Source organism: Sphaerodactylus townsendi, linkage group LG06, assembly GCF_021028975.2.
Source record: "Sphaerodactylus townsendi isolate TG3544 linkage group LG06, MPM_Stown_v2.3, whole genome shotgun sequence".
In the NCBI taxonomy this organism is placed as follows: domain Eukaryota; kingdom Metazoa; phylum Chordata; class Lepidosauria; order Squamata; family Sphaerodactylidae; genus Sphaerodactylus; species Sphaerodactylus townsendi.
In genome coordinates, this window is record NC_059430.1 from 40,163,739 (window position 1) to 40,177,120 (window position 13,382).

The window sequence follows — 13,382 nt, forward strand, 5'->3', positions numbered from 1 at the left end:
CCTGGCTTCCCATGTCTTTCCTCTTCCCTTTGCCTGTATCTCTTCCCTCCCTCCATCCCTTTTTACTCTGTAAAGTATAATTTATAGTAAACAGTGATAGTATAATAATAGCTGTAATTATATATACACAGCCCTCCTGTAGCTCCTCAGAGAAACTGCTATTAGAATTTTATCTTTGATCTTCTGTCACTGTCTCTTGATCTCAAAGTCACACATTTTTAATGAGAATGTTATATTCTCAGCTTTAATATCAACCTGCCAGTGTCATTACCATAACCAGGCATTCTGAGATCCACAAAGATGCTTAGTCATTTACTAGCTACTCAGAGGTCTCTGAATTACACTAATTCTTTCAGGTTCCCAGATTGCCTTATGTAAAAAGGAAAGAACCCATCCACATGAAGCACTTAGGCCCTTTCCGCACATGCTGAATAATGCACTTTCCATCCACTTGCACAATTGTTTGAAAGTGGATTTTGCTGTTCCGCACAGTAAAATCCAGCTACAAAGTGGATCAAAAGTGCATTATTCTGCATGTGCGGAAAGGGCCTCAGATCAGCCACAGAGAGAAACACATTTCACCATGATAGGCATTGGAAGATGCCAGCCATAGATGTGGGCAAAATGTTAGGAGCAAAAACTACCAGAGCACAGCCATACAACCTTGAAAACTTACAACAGCCAGTTGATTCCAGCCATGAAAGCCTTTAACTATACAATCTAGCCATTGTTAATCTGCATGATCACCAGTCCCACTGTAATAAGAAAACAAAATAACTGAAATCATCACTAGCATCTCTGACCTCTACTCCAGAGATACTTCAGTACATGTGAAGAATAAGCTGTCACTCACATAAGCTCATATCCTGCCAGAAGTTTTCTTAATCTTTCAGGTGCTACTGGACACTTGCTCTTTTTTACTGGTGCAGACTAACACAGTTACCCACTGTGATCTATCTCCATAGGTACCGTTATATGAATCTCATCCAGCAGGTGCCATTATGTACAGAAAAAAATGCCCATCGTTTCAGCCAAATGCAAGAAGCCTTGGGACTTTTCAAATTTTCTGAAACCTAAAAAAATGTACTATTTGAAACAAGCGCAAACAAGTGAATTCCTGAACTCCGAGGAATTTCCATATTCTTGTAGCTGATGATATTCAGGTCCTTACAAGGCCAACTGCATTTAGTCAGGTTTGTTATTTGTATGTAAAATGAGTACCAGGAGCTTTTTCCTCCAAAGAGCTTTATGGTGATTTACAGTGCAATCCTAAATAGAGTGAAACCCTTCTAAGTCAATTGAAGTCAATAGCTAGGACCACATTGCTTTGGATAGCACTATTAGCTACACAACAGCCCTGAGGGATTGATTAGATTGATAGATACAGTCTTGTCCAAAGCTACTGTGTGAGTTTCATAACTGAGCAGAAATTTAAAGCTGAGCTTCTTGCATGATTCCACTGTGGGTTCTGCTTACAGCAACTCTTGTAGACATAATTGTAAAAGAGCTCGTACAAATTCTTTAATTATACTTGTCAATATGATTCCTTGACAAGAAATTACAGATGATTCCCTGTGCAGGGACTCCATTCATGTTCTCCTCAGAAACTATATATTGTATGTGTGTACCAATGTAGTGATATATCCAGTGGGTATCCCCATTTTGGAATTGCTGCTTTACAAAGTATGATAGCATGTGGTTTTAGTATCATGGGGATAATATGTAGCTAAGAATCTGTTGTCTCTGAGTGGATTAGTAGTTCAGTTGCTTATTGTGCCAATCTTGCTGGCTCTAACACCTGACGGTGCAGCTTTGTGCAAGTTAATTGTCCATGGATTTTAACAGGCAATGCAAACATAGAATTTTTGTAGCATCCCCAAGCAAATCTCTTTAGGCTTCCTCCCCACTAAAAAACAAAACTACTAATGGGAGAGACTTTTGGAAAGTAGCTATCATTTTTGTATTGCAGGAATGAAAGATTGTCCATTCTGGTCATTTCATCCATCCCTACTGTTTTAGCTAATCATAGAACACTGAAACTGATGTAGGCTGAAGAACAAAAGTCAGGACTCCAAAGAAGAAATCTCAAGAAGAGCTATCTTATCAGCTCTTACTGTTTCCTGCTACTTGTCTGCTTATTCACCTATGAATCCCTGCTTATTCACCTATGAATCCCTCAGGAGCAGCAGTGGCGTAGGAGGTTAAGAGCTCGTGTATCTAATCTGGAGGAACCGGGTTTGATTCCCAGCTCTGCCGATTGAGCTGTGGAGGCTTATCTGGGGAATTCAGATTAGCCTGTACACTCCCACACACACCAGCTGGGTGACCTTGGGCTAGTCACAGCTTCTCGGAGCTCTCTCAGCCCCACCCACCTCACAGGGTGTTTGTTGTGAGGGGGGAAGGGCAAGGAGATTGTAAGCCCCTTTGAGTCTCCTGCAGGAGAGAAAGGGGAGATATAAATCCAAACTCTTCTTCTTCTTCTTCGTCTTTCCAGTATGCAATGATGAGCACCCCTGTGAGGGAATGAGTCGGCATGCTACCTTTGAGAACTTTGGGATGGCTTTCCTCACGCTATTTCAGGTCTCCACAGGTGACAACTGGAATGGAATTATGAAGGTAACTTATGTCACTAATAGGATATGTCTCTTGCTGCAAAAAATTGTCTCCAGAAATGGATCAGCAAACTTGAATTGTGTGTGTATGTGAATTCACATATATGCATATTTGCCTAATAGAGAGGGCGTGCATTCAGGAAGAGCTAGTGAGGTTTGAAATATCCAGGGGTGTACGGTTGTGAAGCAGCACCCGGCACTGCAATCGCTCCACCCACCCTATGGCTGCTCCAACTCCACAGCTGCACCCAAGGGCCCCCTCAATCACGCACCCTGCCACCATGCTGCTGCAGGAGCCCATGGGGTGCTGGGCTGCGCCTGGGCTTCACCAGGTGCCCTCCACCTGCCGCCAATGTCACAACCAGGCTGTGCACCACCAGAGTGGTGGCAGGAGAGGGTCCAAAGAAGTGACCAAAGAAAAGAGCAGGTGGATGGTGGGCGGTTTTGCTGCTGCTGCTTGCTCTTGGAAGGAAGGGCAGGGGGATAGCCCAGTGCTTCACATACACGCTACAGGGGTCAGTGCTATCAGTCACAGATCAGGAGAGGGATTTGGGTGTCTTAGTTGATAGTTCCATGGGAATGTCAACTCAATGCATGGCAGCTATGAAAAAGGCAAACTCTATGCTGGGGATAATTAAGAAAGGAGTTGATAATAAAACTGCAAGGATTGTCATGCCCTTATATAAAGCCGTGGTGCGACCGCACTTGGAGTGCTGTGTTCAGTTCTGGTCGCCACATCTCAAAAAGGATATTGAAGAGATAGAAAAAGTACAGAGAAGGGCAACAAGGATGATTGAAGGATTGGAGCACCTTCCTTATGAGGAGAGGCTGCAGCATTTGGGACTCTTTAGTTTGGAGAGGAGACGGCTGAGGGGGGATATGATTGAAGTCTATAAAGTTATGCATGGGGTAGAAAATGTTGACAGAGAGACATTTTTCTCTCTTTCTCACAATACTAGAACCAGGGATCATACATTGAAAATGCTGGGGGGAAGAATTAGGACTAATAAAAGGAAACACTTCTTCACGCAATGTGTGATTGGTGTTTGGAATATGCTGCCACAGGAGGTGGTGATGGCCACTAACCTGGATAGCTTTAAAAAGGGCTTGGACAGATTTATGGAGGAGAAGTCGATCTACGGCTACCAGTCTTGATCCTCCTTGATCTTAGATTGCAAATGCCTTAACAGACCAGGTGATCGGGAGCAGAAACAGCAGAAGGCCATTGCTTTCACATCCTGCATGTGAACTCCCAAAGGCATCTGGTGAGCCACTGCGAGTAGCAGAGTGCTGGACTAGGTGGACTCTGGTCTGATCCAGCAGGCTTGTTCTTATGTTCTTATCCCCCACATGGCACGCTAGAGTGGCATCTGGGTCGTCTGACCCAGCTACTGGAAATATCCACTTGAATAGCAAGCACAGGACATTTATACTGAAGATTTCCACAAAAGGTCATCTGATACTACTCAGTCTTGGAGAAGAGAAGTAATAAAAGAGGGTAGGGATAGGTGAAAACTTCAAACATGTAGTCTGTGTCTACAGTTATGTGGCTATAGCAAGAAGGTGACAATTTGGTGGTGGAAGGACCTCATCAAATCTTGGCAATTGGAGTTCTCCTCAAAGTCTTTAGTGAATTATCAGAGTTTGTATGACATTGGAAATTCCAAAGCAAGAGCGGGTGAAAGTAATGGAAAATAATTTGAAAGTTCCTGGTACGGATTAATGTGATGTCCTTCTTACCCTATTGAACAAATAGAAATTTAGTAGAATTTTCTGTAGCAATATGAACAATTTCCATGAATTGCCATTGCAGGTTTTTTAAAAAGAATGCTTTGTCCATATTTATGCATTTATTTACCACATTTGTAATCCACCTTTCTCACTGAGTCTCAAGGTGGGTTACACAGTGTAAATCAGTGGTTCTCAACTTTCCTAATGCCGCGACCCTTTAATACAGTTTCTCATGTTGTGGTGACCCCCCAACCATAAAATTGATATATATAAAACATAAAAAGACCCTTTTCCGATGGTCTTAGGCGACCCCTGTGAAAGGGTCATTCAACCCCCAGGTTGAGAACCACTGGTGTAAATGAATGCAATCAATAGGATGAAATGTACCCTGTTTCCCCGAAAATAAGACATCCCCTGAAAATAAGACGTAGTAGAGGTTTTGCTGAAGTGCTAAATATAAAGCATCCCCCGAAAGTAAGACGTAGCAAAGTTTTTGTTTGGAAGCATGCCCATCGAACTGAACACCAGAGCATGCAGCTGTGGAGCGGAAAAATAAGACATCCCCTGAAAATAAGACATAGCCCATCTTTGGGAGCAAAAATTAATATAAGACACTGTCTTATTTTCGGGGAAACACGGTATAAGTGCAATGTAATAGGACTAGGACTACAGTAATCTGAAACAAAGTATAGCATATTAGACATGATCAGACTGATAAATTTGATAAACTTAATATGATTGCAAGAAACACTGTAAACTACAGATGGGGGGAGGTTCTATGATCAGACAGCCTTAAGGGGCCTAAATCCTTCCTCACAGCTCTGTCTGGGGATTGTGTTGTGGGAAGGGAAAGGCAGGCATGTTGCATTAGTTCCTTCAGCCCTTTCTTCCTCTTTCTCTTTGTGTGTTTGTGCGTGTTATGGGGGTTTTCTGTTCGGGTTTCTTTTGTCTGCTCCACACACATCCCTCTTGGGCACAACTTACTTCTCAAGGACACCCTTCGTGACTGCACCCATGATGACCGGAGTTGTCTCAGCAATCTGCAGTTCATCTCACCACTGTACTTTGTGAGTTTTGTGCTCACGGCCCAGTTTGTCCTCATCAATGTAGTAGTAGCTGTACTCATGAAGCACCTAGATGACAGCAACAAGGAAGCACAGGAGGACGCCGAAATGGATGCTGAGATTGAGCTTGAGATGGCCCATGGGCTGTGCCCATGTGGCTCTAGCTCGCCAGGCTCCGGACAAGATGGAGGAGGTGGAAGAGTGGACCCTGAAGGACACCTATGCATGACGTGTTACTCTCCTGCACAGGTAGGTGGAACTGTTTTACTTTCTAGGAAGACTGTGGCAGATTGATGGAGGGAAGAGTCAAGTAGCTTAAGTTTTTCTAGGACTGGTTGTAGAAGAGAGCTCTGTTGAATGCTAGGTGGCTGACTTGCTTTCAATAGTAACCTGGGTGCTGTGGTCCATTGACAGAGTCACATTGAGACAGGACTTGGCATAGCAAAGGCACTCTCTAGGATCGAGTTCAGGGTTCAAGGACTGGAATGAGAAGGATTGAAGGTGTGTGTGTTGAGGTCCATTAGCAAAGCTAGGAGACCCTGCAGGGCAAGAGTGAGGAACATTTACTGAGTTGGCCAGGAAACTTCTCTTCACACTGTCAATTCACCATATTAGGCCCCTACATTTTACTCATTCATACTCTCAAAGCCACATTCTGCCTCCTTTACTCCTGTTTCATAAGACTGAATGCCACTAATAGATGTCTGAATTTTAATGTGTTTGCTACATGCAGAGTTTAATCGATATGAGTGCGGGTGGCAGAAGCTAGCCCTGAATCACACGGAAGAACTCTGAAACAAACAAAAACATGGAGTTCCTAAAATAATTTCTCCCATCCTCCCCCTTTCTTGTCCCCTAGGAGAACTTATGGCTGGACAGTGTCTCTTTAATTATTAAGGACTCCTTCGACGGGGAGTTAATGATCATCGATAACCTATCGGGCTCCGTCTTCCATCATTACTCCTCGCCGGCCATGTGCGAGAAGTGTAACCATGACAAGCAAGAGGTAACCTGCGTGCGAGGATATGGGAGGGGGATACCCCACGAGTGCGAGAACATACGTGCACACTCTTTAGGCACTTGAGAGTTCCCCAAGATGGTCTCCAGGTTGTCGATGATTTTAGAAGGCTCGAGTTTCTTGTTGAAGTGTGCTTCTGAAATGACCTTGGCATTAGGAAAGGCTTATTTGTATTGGCAGAAATCTGAATGTAAAGACAGCTGGATCAAGAAGGATGGCAGAAAGAACTATAGAGATACACAGAAGAAGAAGGAATCCTTACGGAGGCACACTGCTGCTGGCTTCTTAGGGGCGACAGTGTTTAGTTTTTTCCTTCCAGCTGAGATGTGTGGGAGAAGTGCAGCCCACCATCCTACTGTTTTCTGAAGTTCATCTACCAGATCGCACCAAGGCGTTGGAATTGTGTGCTTAGTTTTAAGCCCAAGCCTGCTACTTAATTCCCTTGTTTACCGATGGGAGATAGGCATTTGTTCAGCATGCGCTTAAGGGTTTGTTGGCATATATGGAGCACAGGGTTTTTAAGGGGTTAGTTTGACTTAAAATGAATTTTAAAGATGAGTCTTAGAGATATTGGTTAACATCTTGCTTTGTTTAGCTCACTAATGGCTTGTTGTGAACTCTTCTGACCTTCTGTATAGTTAAAATTGCTAGTTGAAGCAAAAGAAATGGTTACAGTGGGAGAAACTGGATTTCCAACCCAGGTGTTAGGGACTGTTGTAGGTAACTGCTGTGAAAATGGCCAGGTTCATGTCACTCTTGAATACCATCACAGCAACATCATACGATCATTCACTGCCATTTCTCTCCAATGAATTTGTACGCTTTAATTATACAAATTTCAAGAAGTCCCAGAAATTCACTGGAAAGCTCGAAGTCAAGTTTCTCATTGGTAGATTGTTCTGCCGCATCTGTGCAAGCAGACTGGCTCTGTCTCTGAGTTGTGGGTATTAAGTTCAACAATGTTAAAAGAAGCACTACAGTTTTATCAGGAATTTAGGAAGTCCTTCACAACATTAATAATGTCTTTGATCACTAAGAAATTTTTCAAGAAAATTTATGTCTAAAAAAACCAACATTGCTGCAGGAATTGAAAGGAGCTGTGAAAACATATTGTGAAGTAAATAATTAAGTTCAGAGAAAATCATAAAACCCACAGTCATAGGCTTTAATTCATCAGTTCCCTGGTATGTGTGCTACAAGTTGTTAACCTCCACATGGCATTATATACTTTCATTATCGTTTCAGTGGTGCAACAAATTGTGTTAGATGGTCAGTGCAGCAGAGCTGGACAAAATGGAAGAAAAATAATTCACACTCTTGGACTTTAGTGTGTGTATTCAGGACCTTCAGATTAGAACTATAAGCACACCCTGGAGAAAGTTCTGCATCCATAAATCAGTGGTAATGAAAAATACTTAACTCTGCACAATTTGATTTCTGAAAACCCTTTCTCTCCTTAAATAAACATGTGTGCACTATAATTTATGATACAGAGCAAATGGCACATTTCCATGAGTATTTACATAGGTATTTACATAGATGTAAATAAGTAGGTACAAAAGCATTGTATACGTGGAGTGTGCACCACATTATAAAGGTCGTGATGTAGACCAGTTTTTCTACACAGAGATTATTTCCATGCCAAGATAACACAGGAAATGTTCCTTAACCAGGCCTAACTTTATTTGGCTTGTATCCATATATGTGTGTGTAAAGTGCTGTCAAGTGACAGCAGACTTTTGGGGATCCCAGCAAGGGGCTTCTACAGTAAATGAGAAGCAGAGGTAGTTTGCCAATGCTTTTCTCTTCAAAATCTTCTTTGGTGGTCTCCCTTCCATAGAGGTATACTGGCAGAAAATGGCACCTGGGAGAAGACCTGATTTCCTGCCATCTCCCCACTGCCCGGAGAGTGGGAAGGACCGGGTAGAGGGCATTTCAGCCACGGTTGCTGATGCCTTCATGGAGAGAGCCTCCAGGCACCGGCCAGATCTTTGTGTCCAATGGGGGCCCACACTTGCTGGCTTTGGGCCCGCTGTGGGCCTGCCAGCAGTCGTGGTTACTGCTGCTGGTGAGCACTGCCCCAGCACAGAGGGAGCTGCTGAGCGCAAGGACCCAGCCGGCACCCAGCAGCTCTCTTCGTGAAGGCAGCAGCAACTGCGGCTGCTGGCAGGCCCACGGCAGGCCTGAAGCCGGTGAGCACGGCACCAGCAGGGAGGGAGCTGCCGGGCACTGCACCACAGACTGCAGTTGTTGCTACTGTGGGGGGGGGGGGATTCTGCACACACATACACCCCACATGACTGGAAGGCCTGTGTCCTGGACATGTGACCACACATGTCCCTCTGGCAGGTACACATCTTCCCTTCCAAATACCCTGCTTAGCTTCTGAGATCGGCCACCTTCCCTCCTTATTTCTTTAATTAACCCAGGTATTTCAGATGGAGCATGATTATACAAACAACCCATCAATCACTTAAGTAATACCTTTAGGATCAAATAAAACAGGATGCAGTCTGATTTGAGAAGCAGAAAATGTTCTAAGATATCCCAATAGAGTTTCAATACATTATACCATAGCCAGTCAACAATAAGTGACATATAAGAAGTATAATTTGTATTTAAAACCATATACATTTGTGGGGTGTTCTGTTGTTTCTGGGCTGTATGGCTGTGTTCTAGTAGCATTTTCTCCTGAGGTTTTGCCTGCATCTGTGGCTTACAAGATGCCAACTGCAGATGCAGGTGTGAAACGTCTGGAGCAGGGGTAGGGAACCTGCGGCTCTCCAGATGTTCAGGAACTACAATTCCCATCAGCCTCTGTCAGCATGGCCAATTGGCCATGCTGACAGAGGCTGATGGGAATTGTAGTTCCTGAACATCTGGAGAGCCGCAGGTTCCCTACCCCTGGTCTGGAGAAAATGCTACTAGAACACGGCCACACAGCCTGGAAACCACACAGCGCCCCAGTGATTCCGGCTGTGAAAGCCTTCGACAATACATATACATTTGTGTCACCCATCATTCTGATTAATCATTTCACTAAAACAGCATTATCTATTCCTACAGTGAATCAACCCATGGTCAATAGATCTCTCCTACCTAAGATTCATTCGCGCAGATGGCTTAAGCAGTGATGCAGATTCAGCAAAATTCTTGAAGCTGTTTAAATTTCAGCTGAGAAGTAATCCACTGGCTGCATTAGAGTGACTTCTGATTAAAAAGCTACATCCATTAAGTTATTTGGCTCAGGAGTGAAGTAGCTTGACTCTGATCCTAGAGAATTTGGACTACATTTTCCGTTGCTCTGGGTCCTCCAGCTGAAAATGGAATCAGAATAATTGAACAGGGGAAATAAAGGACTTCTTTCCAAAACTGAATTTTATGTATAAGAAAGCATTTTTGTAGCCCAGGAACTGCTGAACTGGAATCTAGCTGTTCCTGTGCTGCAAAGTCACTACCACCCCCAAACCTTCTTAGCCATTCTTTCACCTTATAATTGCATCTGACCATTCCTGCTTGTATGTGTCTTAACTAGTTGGAAAACTTACATGAAATGATAGGCAGAGTGAAGCCCCTTCTCCATGCTGCAGTCATGATGAAAATTCAGCCCTTACATGCCAGGAAGTAACAAAACTCCTGGTGCACTTTTGATACAAAATCCTTGCAGATCCATGAGGATTCTTTACCTGCATAAATTGGCCTTCATTTTAGTTGCTTCAAGTTTGAATACGAATTTTAACTTGCAGAAAAAGTGACACCAAGTTTATCCTCGAAGGTATTTTAATAGGCAAGATATCTATTAACCGAAATATTTAAAATATTTCCTACTACCATTTATATCAGAAATATGCATGGCACTTTATTGGTTTATTTATACAGATGTTATATTATACTTTCTCCTTTCCAGGACTTAACAAAGAAGTGCCATGTTCAACAGAAACCCTGGGTTGAAAGTTATAAGTAGTTCCACACTGGGGAAAAAATGATATTTAGAATAAACACTCTCTACAATAATTTGAACTTCTTGTTCTTTTTAAAAATAGTAAGATATTTCAAAATGTTGGTGCCTACACAAGCTTGAATGTTAAAATGTAAGACACTGTCTCACTGCACTAACCCTTTCTGTGCTTTTCATGGCATTACTCTAAGACATCTCATGTTCATCATTCGTCTCCTATGTGGATTTTGCAAGCATATGTACATTAGCTCTGTTTGTATTCATGGCGGTAATGAATTGCTTCTTATTCATGGCGTCACAAGGCCTGTCAAAAAATACTGGTGTTCTGTAGCTTTGAGCACAATAGTTAGATGCTTGTTGTCCTTGACTTCAATTAAACTATTGCCTAAATTTTGCAAAACAGCAGTAGAACAAAGTGTTCTAGCATATGCAATCGCAGGAGATTTGAAATAGTTACAGGACAGATTATCTAGAAATGTTATAGTAGCTGTTAGTTCATCCTACATCCTTAATGGGGGGCAAAGTTAAGGGCAGTTGGATATAATATTTGTCTGAGTGTGGTACTTGACGGAACATAGTTGATGAGTAGTTTTACAAATGATTGTGCTTTCTGTATATGTATAGATACTGTGACTAATTAATTGTGTTGTGAGTTGATATGGTGTAATTGTGGTTGTCCTTTTCCCCCCTTTTAATTGTTGGGTGTGTTGATGGTGCTTGTACTTGGTGAAATATTGTATTTTATATAACATTGAACACAATCCACCATATTGAAATCCCATTGATCCCAAGGGATTTAAGTGCACATAATATGCATTGGATTGTGTCTTTAATCCACAATCAGAATAGCTCAGTAGATAGTTTCCATGGAAGTGTGATGATGCTTGTGATATGCAGAGTGCAGTCATTGTGTCCTTGTGCTGGATTTCATCATGAAGGTGGATTACCTGTTTGGAAATCTACTTCGGGCATTTCTTCCATTCATTCCAAAAGAGCTATCGGTCTGAAGGAGTCCTAACGTATGGCACTGCCACTAATTCTGTTATACTTCCTGTCCAAAGCCATCAGCTCTCCATATCATCTGCTGTCGCTGTTTACATATACCACATGTGTACACAGTTTTGCACAAACACAGGAAAGCAAGAGCCTTGCCTACAAACTAGGACAAGATAGCACTGATAGAACACAACTCAAAAAGATCAAATGCCAGAACAAATCAGTGGAAGTTCTCTAGAGACAAGCACATGTGAAGGAGGAATGTTTTGAAGAAGAGGAATAAGCAGGCTGGGTCAGGCGAAAAATATTTGACACATGAAGTAGGAGAAGACAAAAAGGCAGAGGCAGGTTGTAAAATGGGAAGGGAAATGAGAGGTGAAGATACAGGGGCAGATTTGAAAATAAGAAAGAAGAACTTCTTGTTAAGTGGAATGAAGAGAAAATCCCAGGAGAAGGGGGGAAGAATGCCTGCAGAGAACCAGGTTAGCTCTGATACTAGTACACTGAAACTGGAGAATATGAAGGCCAGAAAGGAGGCCAGAAGGGAATGGTTGAAAAAGGCAAAGGACAAGAGACAGTCACCTGCATGGTTTTGGTATGGACAGGATAAAACATAAATACTGCTGCTCAAGTGAAGGCATCACTATTATCATCCTACTTAAGTAGGACAGTAGACAGCTTCCATGGCAAAAAATCTGTTCTTCATTTGGCTTCAGGGCAGATCATATTATCCTCAGTCTGGACAAACCCGATATCTCTTCACCACCAGTGCACAATCAGTTACTCCTAGAGTGATGGAACATGGTACCAAAATCTCTATGGCTGAAGATCCTCTCTGCGTCTTCCTGTCAAAGAAGATACTAAAAGTGAATGCTTCCAGCTGGGGTGGACCATGAGAAATTCCAGACTGGGATGTTTTTGTTTTGTTCCAGAAACAAGGTGTTTCATTGTATGCAGAATTGGGTTAGGACTCCATATGCCTCATGTGAGACCCTTTCTGAAACCACTGATGTGGTGTTGTGGTGACAGTGTCTTTCCCTTACTTCAGGTCCAGTTGGCTGAAATGGAAGGCTTATCACTGAACTCTGATAAGTCTTCTATCCTGCTAGGGGATGATGAAGACAACCACAGCGTTGATCAGCTGAGCCCTAAGGAAACTCAGGTAGAAGCATTCTGAGATTTGCATACGTATACTCTGGTGCTTGGCCTTTGCCACCTTTCGTTGAAAGTATAAGTGGCCTCCCCAAGAATATATATAAACCAAGTGGTTTAAGTAGAAAAAATGGATATAGAATAGATACACTGCAAAAATCTGCAAATGTACAGTCTGTGTGTATTTGGTAGTGCCACAATCCTGCAGGTGTTATGGGGCACTGGCTCCATAAGGAGAGGGTAAAGTAAAGAAACAGTTGATTTGAGGGGTCGGGTTGTTATGATTTTTTTACCTTCTGATCCTAACCTGGGTCTCCAAAAACTGCACCATGTCTAGGCCTTCTCTTGCGCTCCAGTCAAATTCTATAATTATTTATTATACCTAGCAAATAAATTCTGGAAAATGACCTATTACTCAAAGACTGGGTGGGGCCAGATTTTGTTCCTTTTCCTTCTCTTCTTTTTGCACACATTGGCGTTTTCCCCACGGACAAAATATCCTGGGATAAGAAGGTGAAACATCCAGGTTCAGGCATGGCTTCCAGGCCTAACTCAGGGCCACCCCACAAGATTTCCCTTATCCCACGGTTTTCAAAAAGCAATGAAATTAGAAGTTCTTTTGAAAAAGCCCACACCGCTCCCGTTCCCATGCGAACACCGTGGGAGATGGACTGGTTTATTTTTCTGACTTCACTGCCTGCTCTCCCCACCCCTTAGCTGCAGCCAATCAGAACGCCGTTAAAACGGAATCTACGTAAACTACATAAACATACGCAAATGATGTAAATGACATAAATGTAAACATTCATATGGAAAATGAAAATAAACCGGGGGCTCGTGCATAATTCACT

The 13,382-nt window shown here is 42.7% G+C and overlaps 1 protein-coding gene across 1 annotated transcript in view; it reads left to right on the forward strand.

Annotated features, from left to right (window-relative positions):
• Nucleotides 1-13,382, forward strand: part of CACNA1I (calcium voltage-gated channel subunit alpha1 I) — a 208,423-nt gene that overhangs the window by 174,949 nt on the left and 20,092 nt on the right. The window contains exons 29-32 of the mRNA XM_048499231.1: nt 2,495-2,616; nt 5,336-5,656; nt 6,267-6,413; nt 12,428-12,541. Of these exons, the coding sequence (XP_048355188.1) occupies nt 2,495-2,616; nt 5,336-5,656; nt 6,267-6,413; nt 12,428-12,541 (704 nt within the window). The remainder of the gene's footprint in view (nt 1-2,494; nt 2,617-5,335; nt 5,657-6,266; nt 6,414-12,427; nt 12,542-13,382) is intronic.